The following is an 18,072-nucleotide window of genomic DNA, read 5'->3' on the forward strand; positions in this document are numbered from 1 at the left end:
AGATGGTAAATCAGCAAAAGCAGAGGTGAGATTTGTGTATGGTGTGATCTCTTTCAGGTCTGAGTATATGCATAAGCATGTGTAGATGCTCGTTATGAACTGCACTCTTGCATCTGGCTTACATTTGGGCTTCTCTACAAGATGGGGTAATGCCCACTTACGGGTATGTGATTTCAACACGTTTAGCATTAATTGGTCCATGTAGACCCTGCTGTTGTGCACCAAAGGTTCCTTAGTGTGCTTTAACATTTTAGTGCACACTAACAGGGTCTACATGGACTAATTAATGTGCAGCACATTTGTGTGCTTTAGAAATCACACCCCCATAAGTGCACATTACCCCACCATGTAGAGGATGCATTTATGTAATTGAATTTCTAGTGGGAATTAACTGATGAAATAAGCTATCAGGGTATAGTAGCTAAAGTAAGAGTATAAACTAATTGTTTGCATTAGGAAGAATTTTTAGTATTCCTCTGAACTGCAAATAAGCCAAAGGTGCTCACTAGGAATTTGAAAACTTATTATTATTAGAATCATAGTAATGTAGGGCTGGTAGGGATCTTGAGAAGTCATCAAGTCCAGCCCTCTGTGCTGAGGCAGGACCAAGTAAACCTAGACCATCCTTGACAGGTGTTTGCCCAACCTGTTGAGGACTCCCCAAACTTGCTTAGAAGCCTGTTCCAGAACTTAACTACCCTTAGAGTTAGAAAGTTTTTCCTAATATCGAACCTAAATCTCCCTTGCTGCGGATTAAGCCCATTACTTCTTGTCCTACCTCCAGTGGACATAGAGAATAGATCCATGTCGTCTTTAGAGCAACCTTTAACATATTTGAAGACAGTTACCTGGTCTCCCCTTAAGTTTTCTTTTTCTCAAGATTAATCACACCCAGATTTTTTAACCTTTCCTCATAGGTCCGGTTTCCTAAACCTGTTGTCATTATTGTTGCTCTTCTTGGGACTCTCTACAATTTATCCACATATTTCCTAAAGTGTCATGCCCAGAGTTAGACACAGTACTCCAACTGAGGCCTCACCAGCACCAAGTAAAGCATTACCTCCCATTTCTTGCATACAACATTCTTGTTAATGCCACTAAGAATGATATTAGCCTTTTCCAAACTGCATCACATTCTTGACGCATGTGCAGTTTGTGATCCACTATAACCCCCAGATCCTTTTCAGCAGCATTACCACCAGTTTTTTGTTTGTTTTTAGGAATGAGCACATTGCTAATTTTTTCCCACTGTAATGATGTGAATATTTTTGCTGTTATTTTTTAGGTCACAGCGTTTAAATTTTGATGTATCGTCTCCTAATGGAATTCTTCTCTTCAGAGAAGCTAGTAAAATGATTTGCACTTATGGTAGGTATCTGTTTAATGTTGTCTTTGAAATATAATTCTTTGACTGTTTTGTGGGGTAAAAGCCCCATTACTTTCATTCCCTTGATCCTTGATGTATTTGTGAACAGTTAACAGGAGTATGAAGTGTTATGGCCAATATCAGCACCTTATGCTGTATTCCTTGTCTGATGCATATCTTAGGAGCTCAGTTATATTCATAGACCATGGAGTGCACTACTTGCGTCATTTGTTTCTTGCAGAAATGCATTCCACTTAGGTGTGTGCACTCCCAGACCACCAAAGCCAGAGAAATATGCTTAGCAGTACCAGTAGAGGCAGCACTTGTGCCCTTTGCCTCATAACACCTCCCCAGGCTATATAACAGTGTTGCTGCCCCAGCCCCTCTCAGTTCCTTTGCACTGCTCGCAGCTAGAGTTGGAGTGCTCTGGGTAGTGTTTCTTCACACTGCCCTTTGTTTCTCTCAATTATTGAAAACTTCTTCTAAAGGATTAGTTAGTGGTTTATTAGTAGTACCTTAGGTTAGTTAGTGAGGTTATTTAGCTGTTGTTTCCTAGTGGAATGCCTTCCCCAGGATTTGAACATTGCCCATCATGGGCGGGGGGGTGAAGGGGCTATTCCACATAGAAATCCTTATATGCAGTGTTTGTTGTGCCTGGGAGAGGGGCACATTAAGGACAAGGGCTCTATCTGTAAGTCCTTCAAGAAAAGGACACCGGTAGCGAGGGATTTGAGACTCAAACAGCACCTAATGAGCAAGCCATGAGGCATACATCAGCACCAGGGATGGGACCAGCCCCTCAGCCATCACTGGAGCCTCAAAGTGCCAGTGTTTCTCAGCAGGACTCAGAGGCGGCCTTTCAATGTTGTCTCAATACCAAGGAATGGGTCAAAGGTCCAGCTCCCTCATGGGTGCTCGAGCAGCCATGGTGCTAGTCAGCAGCCAGTGAAAAATCCTGTAAAGAGAAAAGCAAATCCACTCCCAAGGACAAAGAGGCAAAGAAGTTGGATCTCATAGGCAGAAAAGTTTATTTGACCTCCTTACAAATGGAAATCACAAATCAACAAGCATTGTTCTCAAGGTATAACTTTGTAAATTGGGACTTTGACAAAATTCATGGAGTGATTGCCCGATTCTTCTAGGGAGGATTTCAAGGCATTTGTAATGGAGGACAGTCTGGTGTCCAAGACATCATTGCAGTCAGCCCTAGACTTATCTGACACAGCCTCCAGAGTTGTGGCTACAGAATCATGATGAGAAAAGGATTGTGGTTGCATAATTCATCATTGTCTCCAGATGTACAAAAAAGTGTAAAGGACCTTGCACTGGTTTTAAAGACTTGAGTGCAACAAATGCGTTCTTCGGGAATTTATACCAAAGCCTCGAAAAAATACCAATTTACTGGGCAACAACAGCAGAAATACTGTTACCCAGCGATATTTTAGACAGACACCTTACCAACCAAGGCAAGCTGCCCCAGGAAAGGAATAGATCTCACAAAAGGCAGTCTTCAGGGTCTAGTTTTACTCAGCCACTCCATCCTCTTCCATCACAGGGCAGACAGCCTATTTGACTAGCATGTCAGGACCAACAGACCAGTTGTAAACATTCTAACCACATCACCTCAGTTTGGGGACAGGCTGGCCCACTTCTACAGTGCCTGAAAAATAACAACCATGGACAAATGAATCAAAGACACTACATTTGTGTTATGCCAGACAATTTCTATCCATTCCCCACTCCAACCCTCCTATCTCATCCCTTTTCAAGGACCTTTCTCACAGGTAATTGCTTTTCAGCAAGTTCTCTGTGTGCCCTGGGAGCTATAGAGGAGGTCCCTCATCAGTGTGCTGGATGTGGAGTCTACTCCCGATATTTCCTAATCCACAAGTCCAAGGGAGGAGTGAGACCTATCCTCAGTCTCTGCAATCTCTACAGATAAGAATATAAGAATGGTCAGACCAAAGGTCCATCCAGCCTAGTATCCTGTCTACCGACAGTGGCCAATGCCAGGCGCCCCAGAGGGAGTGAACCTAACAGGTAATGATCAAGTGATCTCTCTCCTGCCATCCATCTCCTCTAATAAACAGAGGCTAGGGACACCATTCCTTACCCATCCTGGCTAATAGCCATTAATAGACTTAACCTCCATGAATTTATCCAGTTCTCTTTTAAACCCTGTTATAGTCCTAGCCTTCACAACCTTCTCAGGCAAGGAGTTCCACAGATTGACTGTGCACTGAGTGAAGAAGAACTTCCTTTTATTTATTTTAAACCTGCTTCCCATTAATTTCATTTGGTGGCCCCTAGTTCTTATATTATGGGAACAAGTAAATAACTTTTCCTTATTCACTTTCTCCACACCACTCATGATTTTGTATACCTCTATCATATCCCCCTTAGTCTCCTCTTTTCCAAGCTGAAAAGTCCTACCTCCTTGATCTCTCCTCATATGGGACCCATTCCAAACCCCTAATTATTTTAGTTGCCCTTTTCTGAACCTTTTCTAATGCCCCTATATCTTTTTTGAGATGAGGGGCCCACCTCTGTACGCAGTATTCAAGATGTGTACGTACCATGGATTTATATAAGTGCAATAAAATATTCTCTGTCTTATACTCTATCCCTTTTTTAATGATTCCTAACATCCTGTTTGCTTTTTTGACTGCCGCTGCACATTGCATGGACATCTTTAGAGAACTATCCACAATGACTCCAAGATCTTTCTCTTGATTAGTTGTAGCTAAATTAGCCCTCATCATATTGTATGTATAGTTGGGGTTATTTTTTCCAATGTGCATTACTTTACATTTATCCACATTAAATTTAATTTGCCCTTTTTGTTGCCCAATCACTTAGTTTTGTGAGATATTTTTGAAGTTCTTCACAGTCTGCTTTGGTCTTAACTATCTTGAGCAGTTTAGTATCATCTGCAAACTTTGCCACCTCACTATTTACCCCTTTCCCCAGATCATTTATGAATAAGTTGAATAGGATTGGTCCTAGGACTGATCCTGGGGGAACACCACTAGTTACCCCTCTCCATTCTGAAAATTTACCATTTAGTCCTACCATTTATTCTGTCTTTTAACCAGTTCTCAATCCATGAAAGGATCTTCCCTCTTATCCCAGGGCAACTTAATTTACGTAAGAGCCTTTGGTGAGGGACCTTGTCAGAGGCTTTCTGGAAATCTAAGTACGCTAGGTCACTGGATCCCCCTTGTCCACATGTTTGTGACCCCCTCAAAGAACTCTAATAGATTAGTAAGACATGATCTCCCTTTACAGAAACCATGTTGATTTTTGCACAACAATTTATGTTCTTCTAAGTGTCTGACAGTTTTATTCTTTACTATTGTTTCAACTAATTTGCCCTGTACTGATGCTAGACTTACCAGTCTAGAATTGCCAGACTCACCTCTATAGCCCTTCTTAAATATTAGCGTTACATTAGCTATTTTCCAGTCATTGGGTACAGTAGCTGATTTAAAGGACAGGTTACAAACCATAGTTAATAGTTCTGCAATTTCACATTTGAGTTCTTTCAGAACTCTTGGGTGAATGCCATCTGGTCCTGGTGACTTGTTACTGTTAAGTTTCTCAATTAATTCCAAAACCTCCTCTAGTGACACTTCAATCTGTGACAATTCCTCAGATTTGTCACATACAAAAGACGGCCCAGGTTTGGGAATCTCCCTAACATTCTCAGCTGTGAAGACTGAAGCAAAAAATTCATTTAGTTTCTCTGCGATGACTTTATCGTCTTTAAGTGCTCCTTTTGTATCTCAATCATCCAGGGGCCCCACTGGTTGTTTAGCAGGCTCCCTGCTTCTGATGTACTTAAAAAACATTTTGTTATTACCTTTTGAGTTTTTGGCTAGCTGTTCTTCCAACTCCTTTTTGGCTTTTCTTACTACATTTTTACATTTAATTTTGCAGTGTTTATGCTCCCTTCTATTTACCTCACTAGGATTTGATCTCCAATTTTTAAAAGATGCCTTTTTATTTCTCACTGCTTCTTTTACATGGTTGTTAAGCCATGGTGGCTCTTTTTTAGTTCTTTTACTGTGTTTTTTAATTTGGGTTATACATTTAAGTTGAGCCTCTATTATGGTGTTTTTGAAAAGTGTCCATGCAGCTTGCAGGGATTTCACTCTAGTCACTGGTTTCAGAGTAGCAGCAGTGTTAGTCTGTATTCGCAAAAAGAAGAGGAGTACTTGTGGCACTTTAGAGACTAACAATATATTTTTTAGTCTCTAAAATAAATGTGTGAGTCTCTAAGGTGCCACAAGTACTCTAGTCACTGTACCTTTTAATTTCTGTTTAAATAACCTCCTCATTTTTGCATAGTTCCCCTATTTGAAATTAAATGCCACAGTGTTGGGCTGTTGAGGTGTTCTTCCCACCACAGGAATGTTAAATGTTGTTATATTATGGTCACTATTTCCAAGCGCTCCTGTTATAGTTACCTTGTGGACCAGATTCTGCGCTCCACTCAGGACTAGATCAAGAGTTGCCTCTCCCCTTGTAGGTTCTTGTACCAGCTGATCCAAGGATATTTAAAGTATTGAGAAATTTTGTCTCTGCATTTCATCCTGAGGTGACATGTACCCAGTCAATATGGGGATAATTGATACATCAAGCATATCAGGTTATGCATGGTTGCTCTGGCTACTGTTCCTTCCGGTGTGGATTGTAGCAATTGGTTTGCTGCTCTTGATCTCCAAGACACTTATTTTCATGTGTTGATCTTTCTGGGCCACAGGAAGTTCTTGAGATTCCTAACTAACAATTGTCATTGCCAATACACAGTTCTCCCCTTTGCCCTATCATTGGCTCCGTATGTCTTTACCAAATGCATTATGATGGTAGTTGCCCATCTCCGGAGGAATGGAGTTCATGTCTTCCCATACTTGGATGACTGGCTAGTAAGAGGAAAGTCTGAGAAGCAAGTCCTCAGTCACATTCCATTCATGCTGGATCTTTTCGATCTGCTGAAGCTGATCCTGAACAAAAAGAAATCAGCACTGAACCCTATCCAAAAAATCGAGTTAATTTGGGCCCTACCAGACTTTACAAATTTGAGGGCCTTTCTCCCGTGCAAATGATTCTGTAAAATTCAGCATCTGTGACTGGATCTCCAATTGCATACTACACTCTCCAGCAATTGTTGAGGCTAGTCCAGCATTCAGGTTACCACTCAATGGATGTTCTTGTGTGAGTACCTCAGGAAATACTAAACTCCCTGCAGTGATGGACAATTCAGGACAATGTGTCAGTGGATTCACTCTGTCTGACCCACACCTATAAGAATGTTGGTCACCAATGCCTTTTCCATAGGCTGGAGAGTGCATCTGGGATCGCTAACAATTCAGGGATTGTGGCTGGAACAGGAAGCATCCTGTCATATCAGTGTACTGGAACTTCAGGCAATGTATACCATGTGCCAGGCCTTTCTGAATCACATCCAGGGAACAATGGTGCACATACTCATGAACAATACCATTATGATATACGTCAACAAGTGTAAAAGAAAATATCATGCTGGTAGCAGCTCACCTACCAGGGTCTCAGAATCAGCTGGCCAATCACCTCAGCAGTACTTTCTCGGATAATCACGAGTGATCACTAAAGAACAGTGTGCTCAGGGCCCTCTTTGAAGAATAGGTCCCTTTCATCAACCTATTCATGACAAAGACATAAGGAAATGTCATCAGTTCAGTTCCCGAGCAGGGTTCAGTCTGAGATCCCTCACCGCATTTCATCTGAATGGGGTCCAAGTCTGACGTATGCTTTTTCTCCCTATCCCTCAGGTTATCCTCAAAATCAAATTGGACCATACCAAGCTGATCCTGATTGCCCCAGAATGGCCAAAACAATGTTGATTCTCCAGCTGTGCATTATAGGTTTGACCTCCCAAGTCTCTTCCTCTTCTCTGTGTCTTGTTAACTCAGCATCATGGCCAAGTTGTTCATTCAGTGCTGGACAGTCTACACCTTTCCATAAGGATGTTGCATTGCTGGATAAGGAGAAAACTCTGTGCTCAGAAGCGGTTAAAGAAGTTCTGCTTATTAGTGGAAAATCATCTACAGTGCCACCTATTTGTCTTAAGTGGAAGTGAATATTTTGTGATGTTTGATGTATAGCATCCAACTATCACTAAGTTCAGCTTGCCTGGGTGGCAAGATAGACCAGAATGCCCAAGGGGACCCCATCGTAAGACTCTTTTAGTGTCAGGAGTTCACATTTGTTAGTGAGTTGGTGAAATCTAATTATAGAACACACCCCAGTTTGGGGTCTCTGCCCTGCTTTTTGCCAGTCTGCTCTGAAGTTGGCACTCACAGTTGTGAACCACTTCAGACTGTGAGACCATCAGTATTTTCAAATGCTATGGTAAGTAGCTTTCTGAAAGGCATTGTCTGTCTTTTTCCACCGGTGAAGAAAATGGTGTCATTGTGGGACTGTAATACGGTCCAGTAATATGGAACTGATAGGTCCACCGTTCGAGGTGATAGCAACATGCTTGTTAGCTCTCCAGTCCCAGAAGACAGCCTTTTTGTTAGTTATAGCATGTGCTGACAAGTCAGTGAATTACAAGCCTTAATGGCAGATCCCACATACACCCAGTTCTTCAAAGACGAAGTAAATTTAACACCACATCCAAAATTTCTGTTAAAAGTGATATTTCAGTTTCACTTTAATCAGGTTATTTACTTACCTGTATTTTTTCCCAAACCGTACTTGGGTGCAAAAAAGCAATGCCTTCATACTTGAGATATGAGGTGGTGTTTGGCATTTTAACTGGAAAGGACTAAACCATTTTGTTGGTCACTTCAGCTCTTCGTATCTTATACTGAGCAAATGAAAGGACAATCAGTCTCAGTTCTGAGCACTGCTAAGTGGATAATGATGAGTATTACTATGGTTTATGGAACAGCTCAGACTGTGCCTCCAAAGTTATTACAGGCTCATTTGATGAGAGCTAAAGCAACATCACTAGTGTTTCTTAGAGATGTTTCTATAGTAGATATCTGCAGAGCTGCAACATGATCCTAAGTAGAAACCTTTGCTAGACATTAGACTAAAACCACGCCATCTAGGCCAATGCAAACTTTGAGAAGACAGTTCTACAGTCTCTGAGTAAATAGACTCTGAGCCCCATCTCCTCAGTGAATGGCTTGTGAGTCACCTGAGTGGAATACATGTCTGCAGCCACTCGTAGAAGAAAAGACAGCTACCTGTGTTGTAACTGCTATTCTTCGAGATGTGGACATAGACATGTATTCCATGATCTACACTCTGTCCCCTGTGCACCTGGGGTTTGGTGCAAAGGAACTGAAGGGTTCACCGCCATTATATAGCCGGGGAGGAGCTATGAGACAAAGGACATGATCATCACCCCTGGGGTACTGCTTGCTGAATTTCTCCAGCTTTGATGCGCTGGGCACACTCACACCTGGGTGGAATACATGTCGGCATGCACATCTCAAAGAACAAAAGTTACAACATGGGTAAATAACTATTTTTTACTTTGTAGTATGTGTCTTCTAGAAACTTTTTATGTATTCTTTTCAGAAATGCAAACACCCTTTGGATGTTTGATCCAAAGCTACAGGTTGATAGGTCTGAAGTGACTGCATGTATCCAGAATATATTCCAGCAGTTCCAAAACATAATTGGCCCATAACAACTTCACCCTTGAGCACTGTTTAACATTTATAAGTTGCATCATCTTCCCAGCTCAAGACATGCACACAATTGAAACAGGTCTCTGACATCAGCTATCTATATTGAAATTCAATGTATATTTGGAAAGAAATGTTACTAAGTTTTTGTAATGCCACTTTATTTTAAGGAAAGACCATAAAAATCCTTTTTTTTTTTAAGAAGCAAAATTGATGTTTTTAAATTTGTGTTTACTGCACTTACAGATACATTCTGGGGCTGGAATTGGTATGTGTTCCATGGCTTCTTGTTAAAAGATACTTAGATGTAATTACACATTTGATTTATAGTGTATAGAAGCAGTCAGCATATGCAGACTGCAGAAAGCACTTATTTAGGGAAGGAAAAAATTATTCCAAGTAAATCTTATTTCTAATAAACTCATCTCCCCCATTTTATTTTCAACTACATCAGTTAGTGTGCTGCCACAGTTTTTTCAACCTGTTCTCAACTAAATTTATGTGAGTGATTAACCAAAATAAAAAACAATTCAGCTCAGGAAAAGATAAAAACTGGTAAACTTTTAAGCATCCTAAATTCTATTAGCTATGCATTTAATTTAGATTTAATTGCTATGTGCTTCCTCTTGATGATCAAAGAGATAGATAGTTATGTTGTTGCTTTAAGCCCAGTTGACTCATTCTCCCTGGATCCCCGTGCAAACCTGCTGTCCATTTTTCCCTGCCTCAATCAACTTTTACCATCCTTTTTTTCCTTTTTGAAAAATCACCTCATCATTGATCACTCATCAGTTGGCATATGCCTTGTAACCCTTTCCCTCATCATCTACTCCATCTTTACTGGATCTCACCCTGTTCCATTCATAACTGATGGTAACTTTTCTCCACATTCTGAAAAAAACTTCACTTGCTAACTGCTGTCCCAAACGCGTTTTATGGGGCACCTGGGAAGCCCAGTAAATTCTCAGTCCCCCAAGAGATTGTCAGCCCTTGCCAGGAGGAATCCGACATCTTCTTGGTCTTGCTAGACATGAGCTGTGCTATTCAAAGGAAAGGCATAAAGCAAAACCAGATTTAAAATTAGTAGTAAGATAAGTAGTAGAGTTGAAGAGATTACTGGAACCCCCATCAGGACAGATACCTCCCCCCTCTTCCTGAAGATGCTATGATGGAAGATGAGACAAAGCCTCAGTGTTTCTAGTTCTGTGACTTGTGTTATACAGGAGGTCAGACTAGATGATCATGGTGCCTTTCTGGCCTTGGAATCTATGAATCTGCCATAAATATATTTTAAAATAGATTTGATTATTTCAAATAATTATGACAAGATTTCCAAGTACCATAGTATTTATTTGTCAAGCTTTTCCTGCAGTGCTCAAGACCGTGAGTACCAATCTCCGGGCAGACTATTAAGAACCAAGGCACGAACCCCAAATTGATTGTGAGTTCTGCACTTAGATTTTACCAACCAATTATCAAGTGTAAACTCCGCAGGCACTATAATGATCTTAATATGGAGTCACAGATGGTATCCTTCGGTACTCCAATCTGCTTACCCCAGGTCAGTTGCCCTTTAGATCTAATACCAAAGACAACGCTTGTAGCCAATCATATAATAAACTATGTAAAGATTTATTAACTAGGAAAAGAAAATAAGAAAGTTATTTGCAAGGTTAAAGTAGGTAAACATATCTACACATGAATGAGTTCCAATCTTAAGTTTCAAAAAGTAATAGAAACTGGTTACAGATGTTTAGTGAGATGAATGTATGCATTAACTCACAAACATTCAATAAAGTCTACTCACTAAAACACATTCTTATAATTCTAATACCTAGTTTAACAATACTAACACACTGGTGAGCCAGACTGGTTCCAGCTATATATCTGTCAGTGTTCAGGGAACTTTGGCATGAGCAGGCACCTTCTCTGCCAGCATCACAGTGTCCACGTTGTTTTGTAGTTTTTAATAACTGTCCATATAGTCCTTAGCAGCATTGAAAGGGCTCTGGAAGACAATAATGATCTTTTCAAAGCCTGATTGTGACAGATTGGGAAATCGTTAACTTTTCTTTTCTTGTTTGAGTGATTGGGGTAATCTATGTGTACAACACATCTTGAAGAACCACAGTTACTATAGGATAAGTGTAACCCTTCTTTCTTCATTTTCATTTTTTGTCTCCTTTTGAAAATGTTGATAAAGTAGATGTGTGTCCTACTATGCAAAGAGAGACTGACATGTTTATAGGCATGTTTAAAGGTAGCCAAGGTTTTCCCAACATGTTTGAAAATGTTTGAATCATTCTGCAGGACGAAAACATACAGGTGAAGGTCTCTGGGTTGCAGTGAACCTTGCCAACACAAATTGGTATTTCTCTGATTTAGTTTGTTATAACGGGCAGTAAAGCCATTTCAAGAGACTAAAATAAATTGGCTTACAATCATCACTATTAAAATGCCACTATTTACCACCAATCACAATGCAGTGTCTGACATTTTAAGTATAGGGAAGTGCTCTGGAATCTCATATGTTGGCCAATACTGACTTTTTATGGCAATAAGACTATGTTAAGAGCACTTTTAATTTATCTTTAAAAAAGGCACTCTATCTCAGAGTAACTAAACTATAGTCCATATGTTTTTTTATCGTTCAGTTGACATTTCTTTAACATTTAGGGGTACACTTTTGAGTCATTGGAAGGGGGCAGGTGGTGTTCTCTGGAGGAATGAGCAAAGGGTTGAGAATCCAGAGCTCTGGGATTCTTATCCTAGCTCTGGCAGTGACTCACTGCATGATCTTGACCAATTCAGATCACCCTTCTGTCAGTTTCCCAATCTTTAAAATAGGGATAATACTACTTCAGGAGAGGAGAGAATTAATTAGTTCATGTCTGTACAGTCATTTGGATGTATAAAGCACTATATAAATTATTATTCGAGGATCTCTGGCTAACTGGAGTATCTAAAGCCCTGTGCTGTCCTTTGAAGGATTGCCCCCTCCCCCCCCGTTAACATGTTTTGTTTTTTTCTAAACAAAAGCTGAGTCTCATATAGCAACATGATTTTATGAAGTGGAACTTTAAGAAAAACACCATACAACACAAGACTAATGATATAATTGGAAAAATTGGCAACACAGATGCATACTTGATATAAATGTGGAAATAAACTTAGTTATAGTGTGATTTACATCAGTAAGTGAAATGAGGGATTACGTTAATACAGACTTTTTCTCGATTCCTCTCAAATAATGATATCCTCACACACAGAGACGTATCTATATCCAGTAGGTAAAAATTCTGCTTTTAGAATTCTGACTGACACCAAACTAACAATAGAAAAACTCCAGATTATGGCTCAGTTACACTGAGGATCCTCTTGATCTATAAATCAATTCAAAACCTCGGTCCAATCTGTTTCTCTGTCTGGTCAACCCTGCAATGCACAAGCAGCAGCTGAGGTCATCCAGTGCCTGGCCATCCAGTGCCAGTCCTAAACGTGCTGCACTGGTGATTATTGTTTCAACTCTTTGGTTTCCTCAGTCTAGAACTCCCTGATCAGAGCTGTCTGGCATGTGATTCTTTCCTTTTTTTAAACACAGACACTGCATGTCTAAGAAAATGTGACCTTCCTCAGGCAATGAAAAACTATTGCCTCAGGCCTTGTGTCTCCTACAGTACCGTTACGTCAAGCATGCATTTGCTGTCTCTAAATGCACTTTCACTCTTGTCTTATTTCTTAAATATGAATGACTTTTCTGAACATTCATTTGGGAGGACCGTACACTTCTTTCCACTCACAACTTGCATTTTAGGTGGATTGGCATGTGTATGGACTGCTGTATGTACACAAACACATGCTGCATTCTGTATTTCGGTATTCTATAAGAATTATGTGTTCAAGTAAAAAAGGGAGTGTGTTTGCAGATTTATATATCTCTTCTCTCCACTTCACTCTAAGTGGAACACTCTCTGTAGTGTCCTATGAAATGGCAGACTGGTATATAGGGATATCTTACATATTGCAATGAAGAGTATGGTATAAACGCCTAAGGGTCTCACTTCCAGAGGTGTTGAGTATCTTCAAACCCCCATTGTCTTCAACTGCAATTGTGGGTGCATGGCACTTCTGAAAGTCAGAACCTAAATAAATGGATACCTACCGTTAAGTCTGTTTACCAATTGCTGTGCTGTGAATGCCATGGCACCAGCAACTAAAATCTCCATTATAATACCTTTTCACTTACATAGGTATTGTGGCAAAGGCAATTTAGTTTAAGCAGACTTTGTGACAGAATGCAGTCACTGAAGTGGTGTGAAAAAAACCAACCCTACGTTCATTTGGACTTGGATTAGGCTCCTGCTTGAGAGGTAAACTCTCATTGTAGCACTCCATAGTTAGTGTGGCAAAAGATACTGTGTTGTATCCCTTGCAGCCAGTATGACTGAATGATAAAAATCCTCAAGGATACAAATAATTAAAAAAATTACTGTCAGAGGGGAAAATTGACAGGATTTTGGGACAGCGGAGTCCACCATTCTTAGCAATATACGGTCACTGAATTTCACTTTTAGTTCTATATTTACAAGTCTAGTTCTTAGGGCTTGTCTACATAGGGACATCCAGGAAAGTTAATCCAAATTAATTAAAGGTGTGAATTTGAACTACATTAGTTAAACTGCATTAAATCCCTACGTGAATGCTATTACTCAAAATTGAAGTGGCCTTAATTCTTTTTAGCTTAATTCACTTTGGAATTCATTTTAACTATCCACTTCAGAATCACACCTTTTGTTAATTCAGATTAACTTTCCTGGATGTCCCTGTGTAGATAAACCCTAAATCTCCTTGTTATATGTTCTTAGGTTCCCAGCTGAAGAAGAACTGTGTTCCAGTGCATTTTGGGAGCATCTATTCCTTTGTTTTGTGGTTTCTTTACATTTTTAGTAACACCTCTACCTCTCTGTTATAGTAGACTGACACAAAAATAATACTTTCAATATGCCGTTTTTATTTATCTACATTCTGTCATGATATACTTTGATATAAGTTTTTAATTTTGCTTCAGCTTTCAGCTGTTCTAGCAGTTACTGCAAAGGGTCAGCGTTGAGGTTAGCCACAGTAGCACAAAACAATTTCCTGTTCTCAGAGCCCAGGTAACATTTGGATGAGGATTAAATTTTACCACATTTTCTAGTAGCCAGAGACAATTATTTCTAATGAGCTTTAAATTGCCTCTAGTACATGTATTTCAAAACATAGTGTAGTAATCCATTCAGCCCTAGCAACTTAATAAAATAACATTTCTTTTTAAATTTTTGGTTAAATTGTTCCTTGCTATATTAGTAATATTAGATTTTTAATCTACTGCCCAATTTAAAAATTGATTGTTTTTTATGCTCAGGTACTATTTTTCTATTTCCTTCTTTTGTAGCTTAGTATTGGCATTTACAGCGACACCTGTTGGTGGAGGAGAATGCTAAAATATACCGTTATCCATTGTAGACTCTCACAAATGCCAACATCCAGTTTTGGTCTCTGAAAACTTTAGGTACCCAATTTTGAACATCTTGGCCTTGAACATATTGGTTACGTTACTTAGAGAGTCTTTACTCACGTTTCCTTGCTGGTGCAACTTGTGGAATGTACCCTCCCCTTCCTCTTCTTTTCACTATAATATTCCAATTTTACTTTATGCGGTGTTGTTGTAGCCATGTGGGTCCCAGAATATTCAAGAAACAAGACCTGAAGAAGAGTTCTGGGAAATTTGAAAACTTGTCTCTCTCTCTCTCTCCAACAGAAGTTGGTCCAATAAAAGATGTTACCTCACCCACCTTGTCTCTTCAGTTTTACTAAAGCATCCAGGAGACTTATTTGCCTTCTTTTCAGTTGAATAGAAAATGCCCAAGAATACTAGTATGAAATGATGCCATGTCTGTGTCTGTTTGATATTTGCAATGTGCCAAACCACCAATGTGAAAGTTTGTGTTGTTTTGTTATCTGTTTTACCATTCCAATCCAGATTTTAAAATGACAGTTTACCTTTTATGGGTGCAACATATGCACATATATTTTCACACCACCAATAGATTTAGGGGTTACATCCTACCACTTGTTTAGTTAAGTACCCAATTACAGATGCAGATCATGTAGTTAGTAATTGGAGTGGTAGAACTTGCATCCAGAACTAGTTGTGAGAACAAAATTAATGAAAGTACAATATTTACAGATGCAAAATTGCATCAGCAGAACAGAAGGCTGGGTGAAAGTCCCCTTAAAATCAGGCCTTGTTATGAATTAAATGACATTAAGTACTGTCCCTTGTATTGTTGGTTTATGTATTTATATCTGAAGGATTACTTCAAGTAAGTGGAAGAACAGTATCAGAAAATCAGTGCTAAGCTTACATCTCACTCTTTAGCAGCTACCCTGCTATGAGAAGAGCATGGTCCAGTGAGGAAGGTGCTTCAAATAGAATAAGAGTGCTTTATTCCAAATTAACTTAATCCGCATGGACACTCTTATTCTAGCGTAAGAGCGTTCATGCCTATTGGTAATCAGGATTAGCTATTTGGGAATAACTCCCAGTATAGATGTAATCCATGCCTGCTGGGTGTAGTACTCTGTCCCCCTCTAGTGGCACCTAGACCACCTAGAGATTGATGAGTCTGCAATAGCCTTGGCTAAGAGCCATCTGGTTTTAGTTTATGCAGTAGAGGCTTATACATATGATTTAGCTCTAGAGGTCCCAGGTTCGATTCTGCCTGCCAACGCTGATGTTACGTAGACAAGCCATAAGAATCACTGTGCCTCAATTAAAGGGAATAATACCTCTCTTCTTACAGGGACATTGTGAGGATCAATACAATAGTGACTGAGGCGCTCCGATACTATGAAAATGGACGATTTCAGAGTAGTAGCCGTGTTAGTCTGTATTCACAAAAAGAAAAGGAGTACTTGTGGCACCTTAGAGACTAACAAATTTATTAGAGCATAAGCTTTCGTGAGCTACAGCTCACTTCATCGGATGCATTTGGTGGAAAAAACAGATCTCCCCTCTGTTTTTTCCACCAAATGCATCCGATGAAGTGAGCTGTGGCTCACGAAAGCTTATGCTCTAATAAATTTGTTAGTCTCTAAGTCTGTTTTTTCCACCAAATGCATCCGATGAAGTGAGCTGTAGCTCACGAAAGCTTATGCTCTAATAAATTTGTTAGTCTCTAAGGTGCCACAAGTACTCCTTTTCTTTTTATGAAAATGGAGGTCATATAGGTACCTGGATAGACAAATAGCATTAGTAGAGCTCTTGTGAGTTATTGCACAACAGAACCAAAAATCACTATTGCTTCATACTAGCAACACCAAATATTTACTGTTCTGTAATATTTTTGCATTAGAAATACTGAGATTATCTGAGTGATTCACATCTGTGGACTGGTAAAATAGTTGGTTTTGTAATGGACATATCTGTGGTGTGAGTGGTATGTTTAATGTGTGTGTACATAAACAACCATCCCAAGAGACCACCATGATAATGGATCAAAACCAGGCTAAATTACAGTATGAAAAACTATCAGTTAAGGCCCTGATTTTTCAGTCAGATCTACCATGTGGGAGCCACACTGAAGGCTGTGTGTCTGTGCCTGGGTTGAAAGGTCTATGCTAATTGAGGATGTTGGCCTACGTCGCTAACTGAGAATTTATAGGTTATGTTTTTACTTTTTACACTCTTAATTACTTAGCAGCTTTTTAAATATATACATGCTATGTATTTAAAATGTTGCCATTGTTTTGGTTTTTTTTACTATAATTACAAAAGCAAGATACTATGCAGATAGGCAATAATAAAAATAAAGACTAAAAGAGTGAAATGAATGTTAAGTGACAGAGCTATCCAGATTTGCAACTGTTTATGTCAGTTTCTTTCTCTTCTTTTTTTCTGAACAGGTAATCAGATCCTGTCTCTTAGGACTCTGTCAAAAGATCAGGTTTATCCACTGAAACTCAAGGGCATTTCCATCTGCTATTCTGCACTCAAATCTGCCTTATGTGGAAATTATGTCAGCTTTGGCGTCTTCAAGTTGTATGGGGACAACCACTTTGACAATGTACTCCAGGCCTTTGTCAAAATGCTGCTTTCAGTATCCCACAGTGACTTGCTTGTAAGCAATTATTCATCTTGGGAGTCTTTATGTGAATTATGAAATAATATCACCACAGGCTTCAAATTGTTATAATGAGACAGCAGGATCTAGAACAGCTCAAATGCAATTTATGTTTTTAGTCCAGTTACTTGAGTATATTTATAGTCACATCCAGAATATTAGTATTTCCATGTATGATAGAATTGTCATAGCAAATTGTAACATTTCCAAAATATTCACAAAAACATGTCTGGGAAAGAGAGAAGCCAGTTCTGGCTTTTTATGTCTGGGAAAACCACATTGGGGTTCCCTGGATATAATTTAAAGCAGTATTTGGCCCTATATGATCAGTCAACCTGGGATTAATCTGAATTTATATAACTTTTGTGGTGTGCTTTCTATAAAACAACATTAAAATTTTAACCAAACTTTCTTTGAGATGGCTAGTCTCATACCAATGGAACTGTCACTTCTCAAAGACAACAAATCGAGTGCATGATCAGCTTCAGAACATTTTTATTTGGAGCTGCCATTTTCCGCACTGAGGGATGAATCAGATAGTTAGAGGTGCTAAATACTCAGACTTTTGCCTTAGCCCTTTTGAAAAATTACCCCAGTCAAATATTGGTATATAGCTACATGATAGTGAGTGCCCATGCAGCCAAGTCTGACAGTCATGTCAGTAGTGAAGGTAATGCCCCAATAACCCATTCTAAAGCCTTGATCCTGCAAATGGATCCAGACAGGCATATATTTATACCCACACAGAACCCAATTAAAGTCAGTGGGCACAAGGGTCCATCTGTGCTGGTCAAGTTGCAGAATCATTGCACAAAACCGTAATCTCTGTGATGCGTTCAGCCAACCTGGGGTTAGT

General features: G+C 39.5%; 1 protein-coding gene across 6 annotated transcripts in view; it reads left to right on the top strand.

Moving 5' to 3' along the window:
* Positions 1-18,072, top strand: part of RANBP17 (RAN binding protein 17) — a 256,018-nt gene that overhangs the window by 191,015 nt on the left and 46,931 nt on the right. For all 6 annotated transcript variants that reach the window (XM_038413649.2, XM_043491410.1, XM_038413647.2 and 3 more), the window contains 2 exons: positions 1,286-1,368; positions 16,999-17,213. In XM_038413649.2, coding sequence (XP_038269577.1) covers positions 1,286-1,368; positions 16,999-17,213 — 298 coding nt within the window. The remainder of the gene's footprint in view (positions 1-1,285; positions 1,369-16,998; positions 17,214-18,072) is intronic.

Source organism: Dermochelys coriacea, chromosome 8, assembly GCF_009764565.3.
Source record: "Dermochelys coriacea isolate rDerCor1 chromosome 8, rDerCor1.pri.v4, whole genome shotgun sequence".
Classification (NCBI taxonomy): domain Eukaryota; kingdom Metazoa; phylum Chordata; order Testudines; family Dermochelyidae; genus Dermochelys; species Dermochelys coriacea.